Below are 23175 nucleotides of genomic sequence, written 5' to 3'. Positions count from 1 at the left end.
AACCCACCCAGACCCACTTCCCTCTGACCAATGTACCTAACACCATGGGCAATTTAGCATGGCCAATTCACCTAACCTTCATATCTTTGGGCTGTGGGAGGAAACTGAAGCACCCGGAGGAAACCCATGCAGACATGGGGAGAATGTGTAAACTCCACACAGTCACCTGAGGCTGGAATTGAAACCACAGAGCCACCGTTTCTCTGGAGCGTTGGAGGCTGAGGGGTGACCTTATAGAGACGTATAAAATCATGAGGGGAATGGAAAGGATATTTTCCCTCTATTTCCCTAAAGGGCATAGGTTTAGGGTGAGAGGGGAAAAGATATAAAAGAGACGCAAGTGGCAACCTGTTCATGCACAAGGTTGTGCGTGTATGGAATGGGCTGCCAGAGGAAGTGGTGGAGGCTGGTACAGTAGCAACATTTAAAAGGCATCTGCATAGATATATGAATAGGAAGGGTTTAAGAGAGATATGGGCCTGGTGCTGGCAGGTGGGACTAGTTGAGTTAGGATATCTGGTTGGCATGGACAAGTTGGACCAAAAGGTCTGTTTCTGTGCTGTATATCTCTATGACTCTATGCAATTTTAGCCAATCTGGTAAGTGTGAGGTCATCGAATTCTAATTCAAAGTCATGGCCCAACGAATTTTACAAACAACGTAGGTCTGTTAAATGCTGAAGTGACCAGAGAAATCTGGACAAATGTAAAGTGGCTAGGAAAGATTTAGCTGACAGACTTTTAATTTTTTTTTTAAAGAAGGCTCAACAAAATCTTCTGCAGTTTGTGTCAATTGAAGGAAAATGCAAAACCTTCCAAATCCTGTAGATTTCTGGAGAAGTGGAACACGGTGATCAGGCAGTTGCTAAGGTTGCCTAATTGAAATATGTCCATTGCTTATTATGACTAGGAAACATGAACACATCAAGAAATACAACTCAAAGTGATTCAGAACACAAATTATAATTTAATTTTCTTAAGCTATACAACGTTCAAGTTATTTTAGGTAGAGTGATATTGAAAGAAAGCAAAACGTTCTGCAAGTAGGAACCTACTGTGATGTTCCTTCAGATGTAAATTTATCTATCTTGCCGAAATACACATCTACCATAAAAGGTTTCAAACTAATTGAAAATGTTGAAGGGTATGCTATCCTGAGGGGGGAAATTAGATAATTTTGAATTCAAATTACACACATATATTTTAGAAGCAAAATGCACATTGATGGATCATATTTATCAAACCAGATACAAATAAAAGGAAACAGAGAAGGAACTTTATCTTTAAAATGAGAGGTCGTCAGAAATTTTGAATAGATTACTTGGACGGGTATTGAATAAAGAACCCTGTACAGGAATTAAGAGGGGTTCTGGTCAGCAAATAGAATTCAAGAAATGCATGAAGAGGAGGCAGACATGACTGGGGCGTTTGAGGGACTTTTAGATACTCACATGAATATGCAAGGAATGGAGGGAGATGAATAAAGGGCAGGCAGAATTTTAACTTGGCGTCATGTTTGGCGCAACATTGTGGGCTGAACGGCCTGTCCCTGCTGTGTACTGTTCTATGTTCTATGAATACTGTCAATAGATAGGCTAATTGGTTGAAACTGTTACTTTGTTAAAATGTTTTCTAAATTCTCAAGTTTTAAAACAAACAACCATATTTATACTTTTATTAAATCATTGTTTCCTTACGGGCTCGACCCCTTACCTATGCAAATTTCTCCCTTTCTTTCAATGCTGGCAATAAAGTTCACGGGAAGAGGAAAGATTGAAGGAAAACAAATCACAGTGTACAACAGATAGATTTTCTTTTCTCATTTACAAAATGTTTTATTTTGGCAAAGCAGATTTTGGAGTATTGATAAAATCAAAACTTGCAGGAGGAGAAAAATACATTTCAAACAATATTTCACTTCACCTTTTTTTTGGCAATGAAAAGATAAATCTGATACTTGTGCAAACATTTACCTTCAAACATGGAGTAAAAATAACTTTACAATAATTAACAAGAACCTCAAAGAACACAACAAATATTTCTCATACTTCATGCCCTGAGCTTTTCTGAACGAAAGATCTTTGAGACATTAGTATTTTGCCCCAAGGATGAAAATATTCAATAAAAATACTATATTTCAGCCAAAGCCTTGTAAATATTGCATATATACAGTACAATTTTTGCAAAGGAGATTAAAAATGCTTAAAAAGATGATATATTGCAATACTTAAAAAGTTGTATATTTTCTTGTGCATTTTACATTGTATATATTTATAAATATATACATATTAATACAAATTTTTAACATAATTACATAACATTCACAAAGTAGAAAAAAGAATTTCATAGACTTTTTTTTTTACACTTTTTATTCCTGGATGAAAATAATAATAAGGCAGAGAGCTCCCACCAACGTTAAAGCTTGTAAACCAAGGAAACCCAACATGACCCAAAAGAAAATCATTACAACTGGCTCCACAACACGGGACCCAAAATGCATCCGTGAAAAGCCAATATTGAGCAGGCATTTGTTGAGTTCCCCAAAGAGTGTCCCCATTTTTTTGCAGTCATCAATGGCACTTTCTTCCTCATCCACCGGAATCTGCTGGAGAGAAAAGAAGAAAATAATATTGTCATTTTGACAAATATACAAACACCTGAAATTCTATTTAAACTGCATTTTATTTAACTATGCATATGCATTTATGAAACTGTTCTGTTCGGCTATTAAATTATCCCACTAGATACTTTTTGGGGAGCATCTGATCTTAATGATTCAATATCTGCAACAAAGTGAAATATTGAAAAAAAAGTCTACACTGGGGCAGAATGTGCAAGAAATCTAGTATTCTTTACTCTCTTGCCAAACTTATCAACGTTCCAAAGTGTGGGAAAGAGAAGAAATTATAGCATTAAAAGATGATACCAGAACTAGACTAATTAAATGTTCAAGGAAACAGTTATGTTCAAGCAATGTAGTAACAAACTTCATAATTTTGATGATGGATTTGCAGCAGAATGATGGAAATTTGATGGAAATGGACAGCAGATTACACAACTTCGAAGCAATAAAGTGAGGATTATGCAATCCTTTGATTCACATTCCCATAATGGTTTCAGACTTTTTTTTATTATCTCAATGAAAATTCTTATTTGACTTGCAGATGTGATGTCAATCAAGCAGGCTCAATTTTCCTGGATAGAGCCAAGCTTCTAGAACGTTGTTCGAGTTGCACACATCTAGAAATGTTTGGAGCATTCCATCATAATCCTGACTTGTGCCAAGTAGGTGATGAACAGGCTTTGGGAGATCAGGAAGCGAGTTACTTGCTGCAAGATTCGCAGCCTCTGTCTTGTTCTTATAACCATTGTATTTATGTGACTGGTCCATTTCAATTTCTGTCTAGTGATATACAGAGGAACCTCGATTATCCGAATATTGGATTATCTGAAGGAGATCTCGAGGCTCCCATACAAACGTTACATCAAAAAACTGTTTCAACCCTGATCGCGTCTTTCATTTGCAATGATTAAAAACTATCTCAGCTCACCGAAATGGTGTCGAGAACAGTACTGGACATCGATGGAAGCCCAGGCGCCATCTCCAAATGACTGATCTTGCACCCTCTCTCCCTCTCCCCACACTTTCCCTGGAGTTCTACATAGGGGTGAATCCTCAACCCCCCTTCCCTAGATATTCTCTCTAACATTGTCTTGTAGAGGCTAGAGGTGGAACTTTCAGAAAGTTGCAGTAAGAAGTTGTGTGCGTGCTCAGTGTGTGTGCGCACGCGCGGGCTGTATTTGGAGACTTACCCCACAAAGGCAGCAGCAGTTTTACTATCGGTGTCCAGTTCGGCTGCCCCGGCATTGGGAGGGGACGGGGGGTGGGGGTGGGGTGGAGGGGCGGTGATGGGCAGGTTGAGGGAGGTGGAAGGGGTGGGGGATGGTGTTGGATGTGGTTGGGGGGTGGGCAGGGAGGCGGTGTTGGACAGGGTTAGGGTGGGTGTTGGAAAGGGTTGGGGTGGGTAGGGGGTTGTGTTGGATGGATTGGGACGGGCGGGGGCGTTGTTGGACTGGTTTGGGGGGCGGGGTAGCGGTGTTGGATGGAATTGGGGTGGGTGGGGTGGCAGTGTTGGACGGGATTGAGGGGTGGGCAGGGAGGTGGTGTTGTACTGAGTTGGGGGCAGGCAGGGGGCAGACAGGGTTGGGGGGGCGGGTGTGGAATTTTGTTGGATGTGGTTGTGGGGTGAGTGGAGGCGGTGTTGGACAGCGTTAGGGTCAGTGTTGGACATGGTTGGGTGTGGGCAGGGGGCTGATGTTGGATGGGACTGAGGGCAGGCAGGGGGCATTGTTGGACTGGGTTGGGGTGGGCAGTGTTGGATGGGATTGGGGGACAGGTGGGAAGGCGGTGTTGGATGGGATTGAGGGGTGGGCGGGGGCGGTGTTGAACAGGGTTGGGGCGGTGTTGGACTGGGTTGGGGTGGGCAGTGGGGTGGTGTTGGATGGGATTGGGTGACAGGCGGGGGCGTTGTTTGACTGGTTTGGGTGGACGGGGGTGCGGGGTTGGACTGGTAGGGTGGGCAATGTTGGATAGGAGTGGGGATGGGCAGGGGCGGTGTTGGATGGGATTGAAGGGTGGCAGGGGGCAGACAGGGTTGGGGGGTGGGCAGGCGCTCGCACGGTGTGCTGCTGCCTAGTCTCCTGAACAGGGAGCAGATTTACCAGAAAACTCTAAGCCCCAAAGGAATCGATCAACCGAATAATCAATTGTCTTTGAAATCGTGCCCGCCCATCTCATTCAGATAATAGAGGTTCCTCTGTATATCCTAAAGATTTGACTGCTCTCTTCCACTGTACCTACCTCTCCATCTCTCATCCTCCCCCTTTGATAAACTCCCACTTGTTCAAGATTCTGCATCATACCAAGTTTACTCAATCATCCTGTCCTCACTGACCTACAGTGACTGCCAGTTTCCTAGCCTCTTAATTAGGATTTTGTGCATGTCTTTTGATTCCTTCATGGCATAAACTGCCCCACCTTATATCTCATTCTCCAGAATCTCTGCTTATTCTCACCAACAACTCCCTACCAAAACATAGCTGTTTCACCTCCAGACTTTGCTCATCTTTGACAGCCATGCCTAGGCTCCATACACTGGAAATCCCTCCTGAAGCCTGTCACTTCCTCAAAACCTTTCTTAAACTATACGTCTTTACCAAAATATCTGGCCATCCTCACAATATGTCCACCTTCAGTCAATTTGTGAATGGCTGTGGGACACTGTTCCGCATTAAAGACCCTAAATAAATCCAATCTGGTTATGTACAAGTGTAAGTCAGCTCTATTTTGCCCCCCAAACCAGAGTGCATCCTTTGACAAAGCTGCTACTTCAATCTTCTTTTATACATTCAGTGGAATTAGGGTCCATGAGCATTTCAAAAATAAAAATCAAATTGGATATATTATGGTCCTCTAACACGTAACTGATCTCTATATACTGTGAAAGAAATAAATGGTTAAATTACCCTCGGTAGGTCTTTAATTTTGAGGCAGATTGACATTAAAAATGTCAGAGTGTTGGTCAGTTAAAGTTAAAATAAAATATGGGATTGCTGGTATCAAAGCTAGCAATAAGAATACAAATTAGATAGCTCTGAAATTAACAATTCTTGAAATGAACTGATAGTATTAAATGTACACCCTATGTCTAAATATGTTGGTACAATATTCAACGGGGTTTGTAAGAATGACTGATCATATGCAGAAAACAGTATTGGCACTGCAGTCTTGCCCAGTAACTTTTCTCTAATATTACAGCATTTGTATGGTTGAATATACACTGCCTCTATTACCGGTGCAGAATAATTTTGCTTCATCATGGTAAATCAGATGGAGCAACACTTTTGGAATTTCTGAGAATATAAATCAATATAGGTCAAATTGCTCGAAATGTTGATTTTCCTGCTTCTCGGGTGTTGCTTAAACTGCTGCGCTTTTCCAGCACCACACTCTCGACTCTAATCTCCAGCATCCGCAGTTCTCACTATCACCGCATCAAATCGTAATTGCACAACTTGATTTTCTTTTAAAGCACCATTTCAAACAGCTCCAATTTACATATTCCTTCTCTTAATTTCCAGTCATTAGCAAATAACTCTTCAGCTACATGCTAGCAGCGAAAATAGCACCTGTAACACTAAAACACCCCAACGTGCTTAACAGGCATAATACAAAGCAAATGTGACACAGCCACATATGGAGATACTGGCCAGATGAACGGCAGCTTAGTCAAAGAGACGAATTTTAAGGACAGTCATAAAAAGGAACAGAAAAGTTTAGAGAACCTGACAGATTTAGGTGAGATTTAGGCTTAGGATCGGTAGCTGAAGACATAGCCATCGATAGGGAAGTGATTAAACTGGAGATACTCAAAAGGCTTGAATTAGATGGAGGAGGCAACAGAAGACTTTACAGTGATAGGAAGAAGCAATGTGACAACATAGTAGGTAAAGCAAAGTAGGCCATTCAACCCTCAAAACTGCTGTGTCATTCTAGATCACAGTGGCACAGTGGTTAGCACTGCTGCCTCACAGCACGAAAAACCTGGGTTCAATTCCCACCTCTGTGCAAACTCCACACAGAGTTGCCTTTCTCCCAGTGTCTGCGTGGGTTTTCACCGGATGCTCCAGTTTCCTCCCACAGTCCAAAGATGTGCAGGTCCGGTGAATTGGCCATGCTAAATTGCCCGTAGTGTTAGGTAAGGGGTAAATGTAGGGGTATGGGTGGGTTGCGCTTCGGCGGGTCGGTATGGACTTGTTGGGCTGAAGGGCCTGTTTCCACACTGTAATCTAATCTAATCTAAAATCATGGCTGACCACCTTCCTTGAAATGTGATATTTCCATATTATCCCCATATCCCCCAATATCATTAGGAATTTGAAATTTCACCAATTTCTGTATTGAATGTACTTAATGGATAAGCTTCCACACTTACTGGGTTAGAGAAACCTAGGGGAAGTAATTTTCTCCCCATCCTGGTCCTAAATGGCTTTTGTTTTATTTTGAGACCACATCCCCTGGTTCTGAACCTGAACCAAGAAAAAAATTGACTGCATCACCTCAGTCAATACTACTAGGACTTTTATAAGTTTCTACAGAAATTGTCTCTCATTCTTATAAACTTCAGAGAATACAGGCCAAGTATCCACAATTTCTTCTAGAATATGGATAGGTTTAATCAAGGGTTTTGCCTTTATAAATCTATATTGATGCTGTCCACTCAGAGAATTATTTTCCATATATCTAGTAACCACATTCCTCTACATTAGGCTCTTGTATTTTCCTTCCTACTGACACCTAGCAAATCTGTCTTCCCCTGTTTTCTCCATTCCTCTTCTATTAAACCGTGGGTGTTATATCCACAGCCTTCCCAGCTGCAGGCACTGTTTAGTAGGGTTCTGAAACATGATCACCAATTGTCTGTTCTGCCATCTCTTTCAACACTGAAGATCTGCAGGTCCTAGGGATTTGTCAGCTTTCAGTCCTACTAAATTCTCCAATACTATGTTTTACTCATACTAATTTATTTTAATTCTACACATTCACTTTCAATCTTATTTTAGGGAGGCTTCTTGAGTCTTGCTCTGTGAAAACTAGCACAAATTACTCATTTAGCTGCTTTGCCATTTTCTATTATGTTTGTCTGTGCTGATCTTTTCCATTAAAAAAAATGGACCTATTACACTCTTTTTAAATTGTTAAATTACTGTTCCAGCCTCTTAAATTCTCGGTTCTCCTTTATTGCATTCTAAAATTCTCCCAATTCTCAATATTTTGTTTGGCAATGTTATTAAAGTCTTCTCTTTTAAATCTAATGCTATTAGCTTCATTTGCTTTTCCTGTTAGATGTTTTTGCTTTAGAGGAATGTGGATTTTTCAGAAAACCAAACATGGATTATTTATAATACTAGCTGTTACCTATCTACCATCTTTTAAAATGTGTTTTTCCAATACACTATGGCCAATCTTCATATGTTTATAATTACCCTGGTTTATATTTAAAACTCCAGTTTCCAACTGAACTATGTATTTTTGAAACTTAAATGGAAAATTCTTTCATATTATGGTTACACTTCTATCATAGTATGGTCCAAAAGCATGAATATGCAAAGTCCACAAAGTTAGGCAAAATAATATCAAAGGGGTTGGCAATACAAGTGAACAATCATTAATGACATTCCAGCTGTTCCTATTTATACTGCATTTCCAGATGCTTTTGCACCACATTGTTAATTATATATTGAAGTAATAGCTGCACCAGATAACATTAAATCGTGTTCTTTAAAAGGAATGAAAATTGACAGTGGCTTATTTTCGCCTTTCAGATGCAGCACCATTTTTTTCTTTTGATGTCCTGCTACAAATAATTGTTTCAAAACACAAATAATTGTTTGGCAGAGCACAATTGAAATATCGATCCAAAGGAGAGAAAGTTGACAATCAAGTCTACTCTGGATATTTTAATGGCTTTGTTACATTGGTGTCAGGATTTATTTTTGTGCAAATGTGAAACAACAGTTTTAAAACTAAACTTTGTAATGTCAACAGGACAGATTCTGTCGCACACGGAATCTAGACCACAAGAAAATAATATGACCAGAAGTAGTGCAGGAGCTGATAAGCTTGCAATGCAGAGATGATTTCTTTTTTAAACATTAACATCTCTCAAACAAATAAATGCCTGTTATATGTATGAATGTGTCCGTATATTATATTTTACATAAATCTATGCATACATCAGATTCAAAACACTAATAATGAAAGTCGCAAGTCCAGCACACAATGCGGAAATCTAACACTTCTACAAACAAGACTTGAATTTGCTCAGCAGGAGTGAAAACAGAAGTGGGACAAACGCAGTTCTCATCAATTTCATTTCAGTAGGTTAATCTGAAATCAGAGCAGAGTCATTTAAAAACTGACAGAACTAACCACTTAAGGCATGCATTTTAAATAAATTCTGAGTATAAGTCCATAGGAGCAGAAATTAGACCATTCAGCCCATTGAGTCTGCTCCGCCATTCGATCATGGCTGATAGGTTTTTCAACCTGTTTTCCCGCTTTGATCCCCATGGTAATCAAGAACTTATCTATCTCAGTCTTAATTTTTGTTTATTCAATTGTCAGTTTTATTAGGTTTAATTGTTTAAACAGTTGATCTTAAAATTGGAATCAACTTTCAATGCAAAGCTAGATTTATAAATGTTATTCCCTGCAATGATAAATCCTGCCAAATGATAAGAGGATAGGTCGCAACTATAAATAGACCTACTATTCATTCTGTAGTCCTTGCTGTGTGTAAAAATACACATTTACATTCATTATGCATCTTCATCTATAAAATTAGCAAAATCATTTAGGAGTATGGACAGAGACTGATGAATATGTGGTAATATTTAAATAACATTTGTAATGTGCGCAAGAAATTTTAAGCAACTCTTAACACTTCAAATGCACCTGCATTTTAAGGGAATTGAAGATTGCACAGCGTGTTGTATAATCACAAGTCTCTACCACTTCCTTTGCACTTCAAACCACAATAGATTATAGCACCTGCATAAGAAAAACAGAAAAATAGGTGTAGGAGTAGGCCACTTGGTCCTTCAAACCTGCTCCACAATTTGCTCATCTAACTCAATACCCAATACTCACTTTTGCATTCTACCCTGTGATCCTCTGTCTGAGGACTGCCCTCATGTTCTCATGGCACCTTGCTGCAGCTCTCATGGATGACATCATGTGATCCAGAGCATTCTCCACTTCCCAGGCAAAGAATCCAAAAAGATTAAGCAGTGCCCTGATTGGACTGCCTGCATGGAAACCGGAGGGAGAAGATATCTTAAAGGGTGCACGGCAGCAGTGGAAGGAAGTGTTGCACAGTAGGGAGGCCGTACATTGTGATATGGTATTCTGACCACTGCTTGCAAACAGAGTATAGTGACACTGCCCCATTCTCAGCTACATGACATTTCATGGAAGGTGAGCAACTATGGTTCCCTGCATATTCGTCACATGGTAAGGACATCTACAGCAGGAATCTTCATATCCACTGAAGCTGGTCTTTGGTTTCCAGGTGCGTGTATTTCTCACTCATTTGTGTGGCTGCTCTTGGTGCAGCAGCCACAGAGACTACACAATTTCTGCACTGCGATCCATTGTGAATGATTCCAATGAGCCTCCGTGGCAATATCAGAAAAAAAGCTGCTGCTCAGTAATGTGATTATTCAGCAGCACACAAGTACAATTTAAACAACCTCCTCAAAATGCTGGGCATGTAGGCCTCCGACAAAAAGGAAAATGCAATGTTGCTATATGGACCCTGCACATCACTGGCCTGCCTGGGACCTGCTCCTCACTTGCGGGGAGCCCCCGGATTAGGGTGGAACCATGTTGCTGCTGCATGCCTCCTCCTTTATCATTCTCTTGGTCTCTGCAACTCTGCAGGCCCGTGCCGCCATCTTATTCCACTATCTGGAGCCAACTTTTGATATAGACAAATAGGATCAACGGAATCTCTTGAAGAGTATAAGAGGTTTCTTAAGAAGGAAGTCAGGACCACAAAAAGGGAATATTGGATAGTCTTGACAGGTAAGGTTAAGGATAATCCAAAGGGATTCTACATGTATATTAAGAGCAAAAGAGCAACTGAGGAGAGAATAGGGCCCCTGAAAGTTCAAAATAGTAATCTACGAATGGAACCACAGGAGATGGGACAGATACTGAATTAATATTTTGTATCAGTATTTACTGTGGAGAAAGACATCTGGTTGAAGTACGTTTAGTGCACTTACTGTTTAAGCTGCATACTGGCATATGCTGACACTGACAAGGACAATGCTCTACAGCAATATATCCACCCCTTGTCTGACCATGGCTGACTTCATGAAAAGGAGCTTAAGTGCCTACAGTAAAAGGTAAGGCAAAAAGACTGCGAGCCTCGAAGTTCTGTAAGGAGGTCATAAGGTGCTAAACGAAAGGTAATTAATTAATGTATGTAAGGAACACTACGAGCACTCAGGTAGACACAAAGTGAGCAAGTGCTAAGTGATCACAGTACGAGCCCTGCAATGCTCTTGGCTCCAATCCATGGGAGAGGTAGCTGCTCCTGTGTGCCAAGTGTCTGGAAGCAATATTGCAATCCGTCAATGCCTTTCATTGTATAATGCAGTGCTGAAGTGGAAAACTTTTTTTTTTAAGTGCTTGGAGATGTGCCATGTTGATATGGTGAGGCTGGAGTGTGTCTGCAGACAGGGGAGTGCAAGTAGTCACTGTTCATATGCCCCAAGATGTTGGGAACTCCTGATCAAGATGGAGACCCAGAGGAGCAAATGGTGAGCTACAGCCAATACATGCTTGCCGTCCCTTTCATGTCAGGAATTGTTGGCATCCTGCAATGAGGTAGGAATAGATATTAATGAGATGTTAATACATGCTTCTTGCCACTCACAAGCAAGTTTTTATTTCTCATATTTTGAACCTTGGATGCAAAATCAGACTCTTTATGATGTTGAGAATCGCATTTTTCCAATTGCATCACATTTTCCCAACAGACTTGATGTTCACCTTGTTCAGGGAAAATTCAGCCACATTTCTCTCCTACTCAGTTTCTCCCACTTTGTTTTTTTCAAGAAGATCCTTTGGTGGTTTCTAAAGATTTTCCCAATCTTCTGGCCTACCATTAATATTTGCGTCACTTTTCCTACAATTTGATATGACCATCAACTTCTTTAGTCAACCACCCATACCAACACTAACCTCCGGCCATTGTTCTGAAGAGTTTTTAATTCTACAAAGTTTACACACCTTTCAGAGTTGTCAAACACGTTAAAAGGTCGGTCACTAATCTCCACCATTTAACCCTTGACCCAGTTCACTTTAGCAAACTTTGGTCATAAACACTTAAGTGCCTTTATTTAAGTTGAAGACACTAATTAGGGATTCACATTTCTCAATCTGAAAAGCAATTATTTAATGATTGTATTTGCCTAAAGGTTCCTTTACTATGAGATCCTAAAATAATCTTGTCCTTAGTAATCGCTGAATCACATATTACAAGGTCCAAAAAGTGTTTAGTCCCTGATAGGTTCCAGTTTGCATCATTGCAAGAAACTGCTCCAAATTCACTGCTTACACATCCTCCGAGCTACCATTGTTATTTTATGCCACGACAAATTGTGCAAGTATTTAAGTGTCATTCAACATTCATTCAGCATCATAGCTAATAGCAATTGCATACTACTATCATTCGTTACAGACAAAAACAGAAATAGAGTCATAGAGATGTACAGCAAGGAAAAAGACCTTTTAGTCCAGCTTGTCCATGCTGATCAGATATCCTAACCTAACCTAGTCCCATTTGCCAGCATTTCACCCATTTTCCTCCAAACCCTTCATACTCATATACCCATCCAGATGTTAAATATTGTAATTGTACTAGCCTCCACCACTTCCTCTAACAGCTCGTTTTACACATGCACCACCCTTTGCATGAAAAGGTTGCCCCTTAGGCCCCTTTTAAATTTTTCCCCTCGCACCTTAAACCAATGTCCTTGCATCCTGGGCTCCCCCATCCAGGGAAAAGACCTTGTCTACTTACCCTATCCATGTCCCTCATGATTTTACAAACCTCTGTAAGGTCACCCATCAACCTCCGATGCTCCAGGGAAAACAGCCCTAGCCTGTTCAGCCTCTCCCTATAGCTCAAACCCTCTAATCCTGGCAACACCCTTGTAAATCCTTTCTAAACCCTTTCAAGTTTCACAACATTCTTCTGATAGGAGGGAACCAGAATTGCAGGCAATATTCCAAAAGGTGGTAAAAACAATGACTGCAGATGCTGAAAACCAAATACTGGATTAGTGGTGCTGGAAGAGCACAGCAGTTCAGGCAGCATCCAACGAGCAGCAAAATCGACGTTTCGGGCAAAAGCCCTTCATGATGAAGGGCTTTTGCCCGAAACGTCGATTTTGCTGCTCGTTGGATGCTGCCTGAACTGCTGTGCTCTTCCAGCACCACTAATCCAATATTCCAAAGGTGGCCTAACCAATGTCCTGTACAGCCGTAGTCGGGATACTTTCTGTGAACATATTTATTAATTAGATATATCGCAGACATTTCTATTCCACATGACTAACACAGTTACATCTCACTCATAGACGAGATATTTTCCCAATATAAAAAAATTAAAACGATGAGTGTTTTGTGAATCAAAGTCCCTTAAAGGGATATCATTTACTTGAGGCTGCAATATTTCATCAGGGGATGTACAGTTACCCATATTTTAGAATGTTATACTGTATAATGCTGTATTGAAGACAGATAGCTAAAATATTCATCCACACAATGCTATGATCTAGATTGCTTGATTTCCAAGCAGCACACAATGCTGCCAGCAGGAAACTGTCCATGACTCCACAATGTAATCAGCAAGGAAATCCACACAAACTGCATAGTTAGAATCTCATGGTGCTGTATACCCCAAGGGAACTGAATCTACAAAGTTCCACTTTGAAATGGCACTGCGCAAAAGAATTTTTAACTCTGTGTGACCAATACTTTACAAAAAATTCCAAATAAGCCTGACCAGTGATATGAAGTGTTACTTGCAATGGGCAGTATGCAAAATTCGTTTTGATGGATAGAAAGTGTACAATGATTGATTAGTAAATTAGGAGTTTGTTTCTTAACAAAAGTTGGTATTGTCCATGTTGTTTACAAATTTTTCATGATTACACAAATTAACTAAAATACTGCTACTGTTGATAGAATCAGAGGAAAGTTATCGAGGAGAAAGTGAGGACTGCAGATGCTGGAGATCAGAGCTAAAATGTGTTGTTGGAAAAGCGCAGCAGGTCAGGCAGCATCCAAGGAGCAGGAGAATCGACGTTTTGGGCATCAGCCCTTCTTCAGGAATGAGGAAAGTATGTCCACCAGGCTAAGATAAAAGGTAGGGAGGAGGGACTTTGGGGAGGGGCGTTGAGACTGCAATAGGTGGAGGGAGGTCAAGGTGAGGGTGATAGGCTGGAGTGGGGTGGGGTCAGGAAGAGGTCAGGAAGAAGATTGCAGGTTAGGAAGGTGGTGCTGAGTTCGAGGGATTTGACTGAGACAAGGTAGGGGGAGGAGTTGGAGGAAAAGCGCCTCATCTTCCGCCTGGGAACCCTCCAACCACAAGGGATGAACTCAGATTTCTCCAGTTTCCTCATTTCCCCTCCCCCCCACTTTGCCTCAGTCAAATCCCTCGAACTCAGCACCGCCTTCCTAACCTGCAATCTTCTTCCTGACCTCTCTGCCCCCACCCCACTCCAGCCTATCACCCTCACCTTGACCTCCCTCCACCTATCGCATTCCCAACGCCCCTCCCCCAAGTCCCTCCTCCCTACCTTTTATCTTAGCCTGCTGGACACACTTTCCTCATTCCTGAAGAAGGGCTGATGCCCGAAACGTCGATTCTCCTGCTCCTTGGATGCTGCCTGACCTGCTGCGCTTTTCCAGCAACACATTTTCAGCTCAGAGGAAAGTTATGTCTATCTCTCTTTCCACAGATGCTGCCTGGCTAGATGAACATTCCCAGCATTTTCTGTTTTTATTTCAGATTTCTAGTATCCTGAATACCCTGCTTTTCCAGAAGAGTCTCAATGTTTTTCCCTGTCCTTTCCAAGGTTACCTTATCACACAAATAAATAGAAAGCAGTATGGGTCACAAAAGCAAGCTGCTCAGGTCATCAAGCAAAAGGGCATATCTACACCACATCTAAATCTCATGAGATACATTACTGTTTTTCTCACAGCCACTTTATACTGGATATAACCACCCATTTAAAATGACAACTGTGTTTCTTTTAAAAAAAATAAATATTTTTATTGAGAAGATTTTGAATTTTTTTTTACAAAAAAATATAAAATTACTACAAAATAATAACAATCTTGCAATGTAACAACAATAACAGTAAACTCTACTTAGGAGGAAAAAGAACTCTACACAAACTGCAATTCAATAAATAACAACTAAATGGGCGGCATGGTGGCACAGTGGTTAGCACTGCGGCCTCACAGCGCCAGAGACCCGGGTTCAATTCCTGCCTTTTGCACATTCTCCCTGTGTCTGCGTGGGTTTCCTCCGGGTGCTCCGGTTTCCTCCCACAATCCAAAAAAATGTGCAGGTTAGGTGAATTGGCCATACTAAATTGCCCGCAGTGTTAGGTGAAGGGGTAAATGTCGGGGAATGGGTCTGGGTGGGTTGCGCTTCGGCAGGTCGGTGTGGACTTGTTGGGCCGAAGGGCCTGTTTCCACACTGTAAGTAATCTAATCTAATCTAATCTAGTTGAACAGAGTTGAACCAAAGCAAATTAATTTAAATGGCAATGCTCAGTGCAATCCCACCAAAGCTCCCCATCATCGACAGCATCAGTTGGCAGAATTCTTCCTCCCAGGGGCCCCGGGCCACCAGACACATCCCTCCTGGCTACACAAAGACCCTAACTAAAATAGCTGATACATCCACATCTGATACACTCGAATAAGGACTGCCACATCCTGTAAAAAAGTTCAATTTTCTGGCACGCCATACTTGTAAGGATGTCCAGGGCAATGTACGCTATAACTAACCTACGCCACCCTGAGAGTCCTGGGGGATTTTCCGATACCCAGCCCATCAGAATATTCATCCTCGCACAAAATGAAAGAATACTAAACTAAGGCTTTACCCTAATCAGTGACACTGACCCTAAACAGTGAGGCTGACACTAAACAGTGGCACCGACCCTAAATCGTAAAGCTGATTATAAACAGTGAGGCTGACCCTAAACCATGAGGCTGAACTTAAACAGAGACACTGACCCTAAACAGTTGCAAAAGTGGGCGGCACGGTGGCACAGTGGTTAGCACTGCTGCCTCACAGCGCCAGAGACCCGGGTTCAATTCCTGCCTCAGGTGACTCTCTGTGTGGAGTTTGCACATTCTCCCTGTGTCTGCGTGGGTTTCCTCCGGGTGCTCCGGTTTCCTCCCACAGTCCAAAGATGTGCAGGTCAGGTGAATTGGCCACGCTAAATTGCCCGTAGTGTTAGGTAAGGGGTAGATGTAGGGGTATGGGTGGGTTGCGCTTCGGCGGGGCAGTGTGGACTTGTTGGGCCGAAGGGCAATCTAATCTAATCTAATCTAAACAAATTTCTTCCCATGCGTGTCCAAAGAGGGGACATTCAGCAAACCCTAGAAGAGGGACACAGGATCTACCCTTGGCTTATGTTCCCAAGATCCCTTCCAAAACACTTGCTATAGTGCCCCAATACCTACGAAGCTTGTGGCATGACCACATGCAATGAGTAAGAGTGCCAACATCTATTTTACATTTGGGGCACATTGGGGACGCTCCTGTCTTAAATTTTGCAAGCCACTGCACTCTGGTTCCAAATAAATCCTGTGGAGTACCTTCAATTGCATAGCCTGCATCCTGTTGCAAATGAATATCTTTCTAACGTTCTCCCAAATATCCTCCCACTCCTCTGGTGAGATCTCTACCTCGAATTCCTGAGCCCAGATTCCACACAACCGCTCGATGTACTTTGAGACACTACCACCTAATAAATGATAGAGGGTGCTGATGGACAGAGAGCCCATGGACTGAAGTACTGTCTTCTCCATATCCGACTTATAAAGGACTAACCATTAATGCAGTCTTTTTCTATATAAAGTCCCTAATCTGGAAATACCAAAAGAGGTCCCTCCTAGATCACTCATACTTCTGGCTCAGCTGCTCAAAAAGACATTATGACCTTGCCATCAAATAAATCTCCCAAACAGGAAACTTCTCTGGACTCCCAGAGCCTAAAGGCGGGATCCATCGATCCCAGCCGAATTCCTACCAATCCTACTATTGGAATAAAAGGGGAAGTTTTTTGTAAATTGCCCTCACTTTTGTCGCATCATTCTCCATGCTTTAACCGTGTTAAGTACAACTGGATTTCTGTGATGGTCCATAACAGTCCTCATCTTGTCCATGAGCAACGGATTTTGCCTGGGAGGCCTCAATGTCCAGCCAAATTGACTGCGGGAATTGACAAGCCCAATCAGCCACACAGGGATAGCAGGGAACATAGTTTGTATTTCTTAAAGTCCTGAAAGTCCACACCCCTCCATTGCCTGTGGAAGCTGCAATTTGGCAAACTTCACAAGAGGCCACCTGTGACGCCAGGTAAAAGAGCCGAGCCAACTGTTAAGCCTCCACAGTGCCTGCCTGGGTAACAAAGGGAGCATTTGCATGGGATATAATAAATGAGAAAGAACATTCATTTTAACTAGAGCTATTCTACCCAACCAGGATATCAGAAGATCCTCCCAGCTCCGAAGGTCCTGTCTTACCTTCTCTAGCAACTGTATAAATAGCTTGATATAATTGATCGAAGGCTGGGGTGATAAAAATGCCTAGAAACGGGAAACCTCCCTGTGACCATCTGAAAGGGAATCGGATTCCACCCCCAAGATTGGATACTCGAATAAGACCCCTGACGGGCCTGGCCTCTGATTTCATAAGAGCCAAATAAATTAATCAGGGCACAGATATTATCGGGTTAGTTAGAAAGTGAAGAATGTCATCCACGTAAAGGGTGAACCGATGCCTTCCTGATTCTCTCTGCGGGACATTTATATTGCGGTCCTTCTGGATGGCCTCTGCCAATGGCTCAATCACCAATGTAAATACTGATATTGCCAGACCTTATAACATTAATGAGAACATTAAAGGCCACTATATAAAACTGCCACTCACCTGGCAAAGACACCTCCAAGACCAAACCATTCCAGGTCATAAGAAGTACGGCCGCTCCACCCGGTCAAATGCTCTCTCTGCATCCAGGGAGACTACCAAGCCCGGAATCGAACTGCTGGCACAGCTGAACCATATTTAGCACTCTTCTAATATTATGAGAGGACCTGCAACCCCTAATAAAACCTGTCTAGTCCTCCCTTACGATGCCAGAATTTTTGGCAAAATCTTCAAGTTCACGTTTAATAATGATATAGGGGTTTTCCTTCTCTTGCCCCTTCTCTTGAGGATAAGAGAAATATTTGCTTCTCTCAGAGAGGTTGGGAGGCAGTCCTGACTGTACGAATAATTGTACATATCCAACAATGGCCCGGGCAGAACGTCTATAAACTCTTTTAAAACCCACTCCGAAATCCAGGCGCTTTACCATTCTGGAGCAGCCTCACTGCCTCCTGTATCTCTTGGATTGTCAGAGGGGCATTCAAAAGAGATGCCTGCTCTGAAGTCACACCTGGGAGGTCCAAGGACTTAACTAAAAAAGACTCCATCATTGCAAATCTGTCCTCACAGCCCTCCGACCACTGCAACCCACAGTAGAACTTCCTGAATGCTGCATTAATCTTTTTGGGATCACAGGAGATAGTACCAGCACACAGTCTAACGGATGTGATAGATCGAGAGGTACTCTTCTTTCTGGCCAAGCATGCCAAATACCTACCTGGTTTATCACCATTCTCGAACAACCTCTGTTGTGCAAAGGAAATCTCCCTCTTTGTCTGGGTGAGCGCAGCATTCAGAGTGGCCCTGAGGACTGTAATCTCTGCAATTTAGTTACTGATGGTCTGTCAAAATACGCTGTTTTGGCTGCCTTCAGCCGGTCCTAGAGGATATGCTGCTGCTCTCCCTTCTGCTGCTTCAGTCACCAAGAAAGAAATAATCAAACCCCTTCTATAGGCTTTGGCAGTCTCCCAGAGCATTGACGGATTATTAACCATACCCAAATTAATGTCCCAAAAAGGTTTTACTTCTTGAGAAAAACACTCAATAAACTTGCTATCCTTCAGGAGGAAAGGATGCATGTGCCAATGCCACAAGCCTGTCCCATCGCCACCAGCCTAAACCTCCATGTGCACTGCCGCAAGATCAGAAATGGCTATGTTCCCAATTCTGCAGGACAGCAGATTCAAAAAGGCCGATGGAGCAAAAAAAAATGTCAATCCTAGGATAGCCCTTATGTGTGTTAACAGAAAAAGTGAAGTCACTACCCTCAGGGCGAAGACATCTCCACACATCCACCAACCCCACCTCCCTGTTCAGTTACCTGGACTGCGGGGATATACCCGCGAGACCCCTCAGCATCCCATCCACCTCGGGGTCCATAAGCTGGTTAAAGAACCCCCTATAATTATATGACGTGCCCCAAGGGCGATCAGCCTGGAGACCGCACCCATTAAAAATTTGAGGAGCTGTGCCAGAGGGCAACATACATTCAAGATCCCATATTCCTCTCCATATATTAAAGCTTTTAAGGATCAGAAACCATCCATATTCGTCCCTAATTTGGTTGAACGACTGCAATGGAAGATTCTTCTGGATGAGTATAGCTACTCCTCTACTTTTCGAATTAAAGGATGAAAAGAACATCTGACCAAACCCTCCCTGCTGTAACTTTAAGTGCTCCTTATCAGTTAGATGTGTTTCTTGCAGCAAGGCTACATCAACCTTTTCTTTTCTAAGGCTTGAAAGTATCTTTTTTCTCCTAATTGGTGAATGACTCCCCTTAATGTTTCAGGTGCACCAGTTAAATGAACGGCTAGCCATAGCCATTCAAAGCAGCCCGTGACCCTCAAGAGGAAGATTCCCCATTTATAGTGCACAGAGTGAAAACAGTAAACAGTTTGCATAAACTTGAAAATACAACTACAAAATCAAAGCTACCAAATCAAAACTTCTACAAGGACCCAACGTATAATACAAGTAAGAGGAAACATCCCCCCCCTGCACACCCTCCCCCGACCTTGCCCACAGGAGGTGCTCATACTACCCACTCATCCCTCCATGGCTCCTCCTAGCTGACACCACGCCCAAACCGAGACAAAACAAAGTAACAAAAGTTACACGTGTCTTACAACAAGAAAATTAAAAGTGGGCACTCAGCCCATCCCATCTATACTTCAACGCTAGGCAGTTCTGGTTTAAAAAAAAAAGAAGCCCCACACCGTACTGAGAGAGAGAAACGAAAAGGAAATGATGGAAAAAAAAGGGTAACAGGAGGCGAGAAGGACGTGAGAGAAGGGAGAAAAGAAACCACACATAGTAAAAGTACGAAACCGGGTAAACCAGGCAAAGTACACAAAAACAAAGGGAACATGATTGTCCATATTATTTAAGCCAGCCAGTCTATTTTAATGTGTCCAGGAAGTCCATTGCATTTTCCAATGAATCAAAATTAAACACAGACCTTCCGTGGCTGAAATGCAAAATTGCTGGTTATCTTATAGAGTATTGAATATTCAAGTCCCTCAGCCTCCTTTTTACCTCATTAAAAGCCTTCCTCTTTCGGATCACGGCTGCAGAAAACTCTTGGAGAAACATAATTCTTGATCCTTTGCATATCAGAGCCTGTGGATCCTTCTTCAGTGCTGTGGAGGTTTCCAGCAGTTTGCTCATGTCTATAGTGCTGGAGTTGCACTCTGACCGGGTGGGGGCGCTGGTCTGACCCAGGCATGTGCACCGCAACCCGGTAAGCCCACTCGACCCACATCTGATCCACCCAGAATTCTAGCTTCAAAAACCATGGAAGCCATTGCTCCAAGAAGCTGATGAGCTGGCAGCCCGACCAGGCGGATGTTCTTCCGATGGTCTCAATTTTCAAGATTGTTGACCTGCTCGTCTGAGGCTCATACCTGCTGTTCCAGGGCCTGGACCCGGCCCTCTGAGGATTCCACTGTGGTTTTGGAAGCTGCGGTCCACTGCTACACCTTCACGATTTGCCACTCGAGATGCTGGATCTCCTGGTCATACTTCTGCAGCATGGCCGAGATCGGTTCCAGCCTAGTCTGGGTCTCCTCCATTGCTGAATTGATCTTCTCTTGGAGTTTCACAAACTCTGAGACCAAGCTCTGCTCTACAGGTAAGTCCCCTGGGATATTCGCAGAGGCTGATGCTGCAGCCCTGGGCATGTCCTTTGCTGCAGGGGAGTGCCCTGCTTGTTGGGATCCTTACGGTCCTTTCCCCTTAGTCATATTTTGTTTCTTTTAAAAAAAAAAGCACTGAAACTTATATATATATATAGCAGTTCTGGGAATCTAAAACCAGTGATTTATACTACAATGGGTAAGAAAGGGAGGGTAAATGCAACACCTTGGGTTTTGGTGTAGAGCTCAGCAGGACAGACCTACTGGATCGCCACCATCTTGGATCTCCTAACTTAAACAATTTGCAAATGTCAAAATTATCCCTGCGAAACCCATCGGCAAACATCATACAATCTGCACTATCCTATTTGATCAAAAGGAGTTAAAATGGATTTTAAATGTAGAATTTATTTCAAGCCAGAGAATGCAGCCTGCTCATTTAACTCAAGACACAAGATTCTATTTGTTGCCTAGAATTAGAAGCATGCAACTAAGTCAGAGTTTCCTAAAGTGGGATTGTGAGCTGAAATTTTGTGGTTGTGTCCTCCAAAGCAACAATGGCTACTGAGAAGTGCTTACTGAGTTACAGCGGCTGTACTCCTCCTCTGTGAGCATCCCTGTTCTTAGATTTCACTCTCCACTCCCCACCACTCCAACCACAGGGAGTTAAGCATCAAAATGGGGTCACATGGGAAGAAGTTTGGGAAGATCTTAATTACGTACATTAGCTCAACCAGGACTAAAGGAACTACTTAATCAGCTATGCGGCATCAGCTGCAGGAAAACACAAGCCTCCAATTTTTCTAAACAATTTCCAAGAAATTCACATATAAAAGTGCCATTTCCTGATTTCACATTTGTGGTAGTATGGATTTTGCTCAAAACTGATGTGTACATTTACAGAGTAGTCTTTTTGCACCTGCACTTTTCTCTATCAATGCCAATTGCTAACACACACATAAACAGATAATGCCAGAAACTTATGAGTATCGCTATGCAGAGGGATCTGGGTGTACAGGTCCACAGATCACTGCAGGATGAGGCGCAGGTTGCTATGGTAATAAAAAAGGCTGATGGAATGCTTGCTTTTATTGGAAGGGGCATTGACTATAAGGACAGACAAGTTATGCTGCAGCTTTATCGAACTTTAGTTAGGCCACACTTGGAATATTGCATACAGTCCTGGTCACCACACATCCAGGAGGACATGGATGCTTTGGAGAGGGTACAGAAAAGGTTTACCAGGATGTTGCCTGGAAATGGGGGATTCTATCTAAAAGAATAGTTGGATAGACTGACTTTGTTTTCATTGGAACGTAGGTGGTTTAGGGGCAACCTGATGGAAGTTTATAAGATTGTGAAAGGCATGGAGAGGGTGAAAAGTTTGAGATCTTTTCCCGGGGTGAAGGGGTCATTTACTAGGCAACACAGGTTCAAGGTATGGAGCTTAAAAGAGAAGTGTGGCAAGTTTTTCACACAAAAGGTTGTGAAGGCCTAGAACATGCTGTCAGAGGTGGTGGCGGAAGTAGAAACAATAGAAGCTTTCAATTAAAAATTGGATGAATACATGATAAGGAAGAGAATAGAGAGATACAGAACCTGTAAGGGAAGACAGTTTTACTATGGAAGGGCAAAATGAGTTGCTGAAGGCTTGGAGGGCTGAAGGGCCTGTTCCTATACTTTTTTTTTTGCTAATGGGTAGCTTGACAATGACAGTCTTCTGCTGGTACTGTAGAACTCCAGAGACATCTGTTCGAAATATTTTGACATGAATGTTATTTCAGCTCAATTGCTCATGTTTGTGTGTCCAAGCTGTTGGACTGTTAATTTCTACACGACTCCAGGAATTGCACTGTTCCAAGGGAGTGCTGTATTGTATAAGATGGCATTTTTTACAGATAGGAAGCCAGGGACAATAACGTCAGTCTAAACCACTGGGAAATAACTCCTCTTATAACTCAAAAACCAAGGGTCTCTCTTCCAACAGACACTGCTGCCAAAATCAAATTAATTGTAAACAGAAAACCGGAAAAACTTCAGATGCTGGAAACCAGAAGCAAAAACAGAAATTGTTGCAAAACCTCAGTGGATCTGGCAGCATCTGTGGTGAGAAATCAGAGTTAATGTTTCAGGTCCAGTGACCCTTTCTTCAGAAATTAATTGTGCTGTCTGTGGGACCATTTGTGACAAACTGGCCAGCAAACTTTTCTCACATTACAATAA

The 23175-nt window shown here is 42.3% G+C and overlaps 1 protein-coding gene across 2 annotated transcripts in view; it reads right to left on the bottom strand.

Moving 5' to 3' along the window:
- Window positions 1–946: 946 nt before the first annotated feature.
- fam241a (family with sequence similarity 241 member A) overlaps window positions 947–23175 on the bottom strand; it is a 38700-nt gene continuing 16471 nt past the window's right edge. The window contains exon 2 of one of the 2 annotated variants that reach the window (XM_072583182.1): window positions 947–2604. In XM_072583182.1, the coding sequence (XP_072439283.1) occupies window positions 2368–2604 (237 nt within the window). In that variant the 3' untranslated portion in view covers window positions 947–2367. The remainder of the gene's footprint in view (window positions 2605–23175) is intronic. The other variant, XM_072583266.1, reaches the window with a different exon arrangement.

This window comes from Chiloscyllium punctatum, chromosome 1 (genome assembly GCF_047496795.1).
Source record: "Chiloscyllium punctatum isolate Juve2018m chromosome 1, sChiPun1.3, whole genome shotgun sequence".
Classification (NCBI taxonomy): domain Eukaryota; kingdom Metazoa; phylum Chordata; class Chondrichthyes; order Orectolobiformes; family Hemiscylliidae; genus Chiloscyllium; species Chiloscyllium punctatum.
The sequence above is the reverse complement of the archived record's forward strand: the minus strand, read 5'-3'. Positions and strand labels throughout refer to the sequence as shown.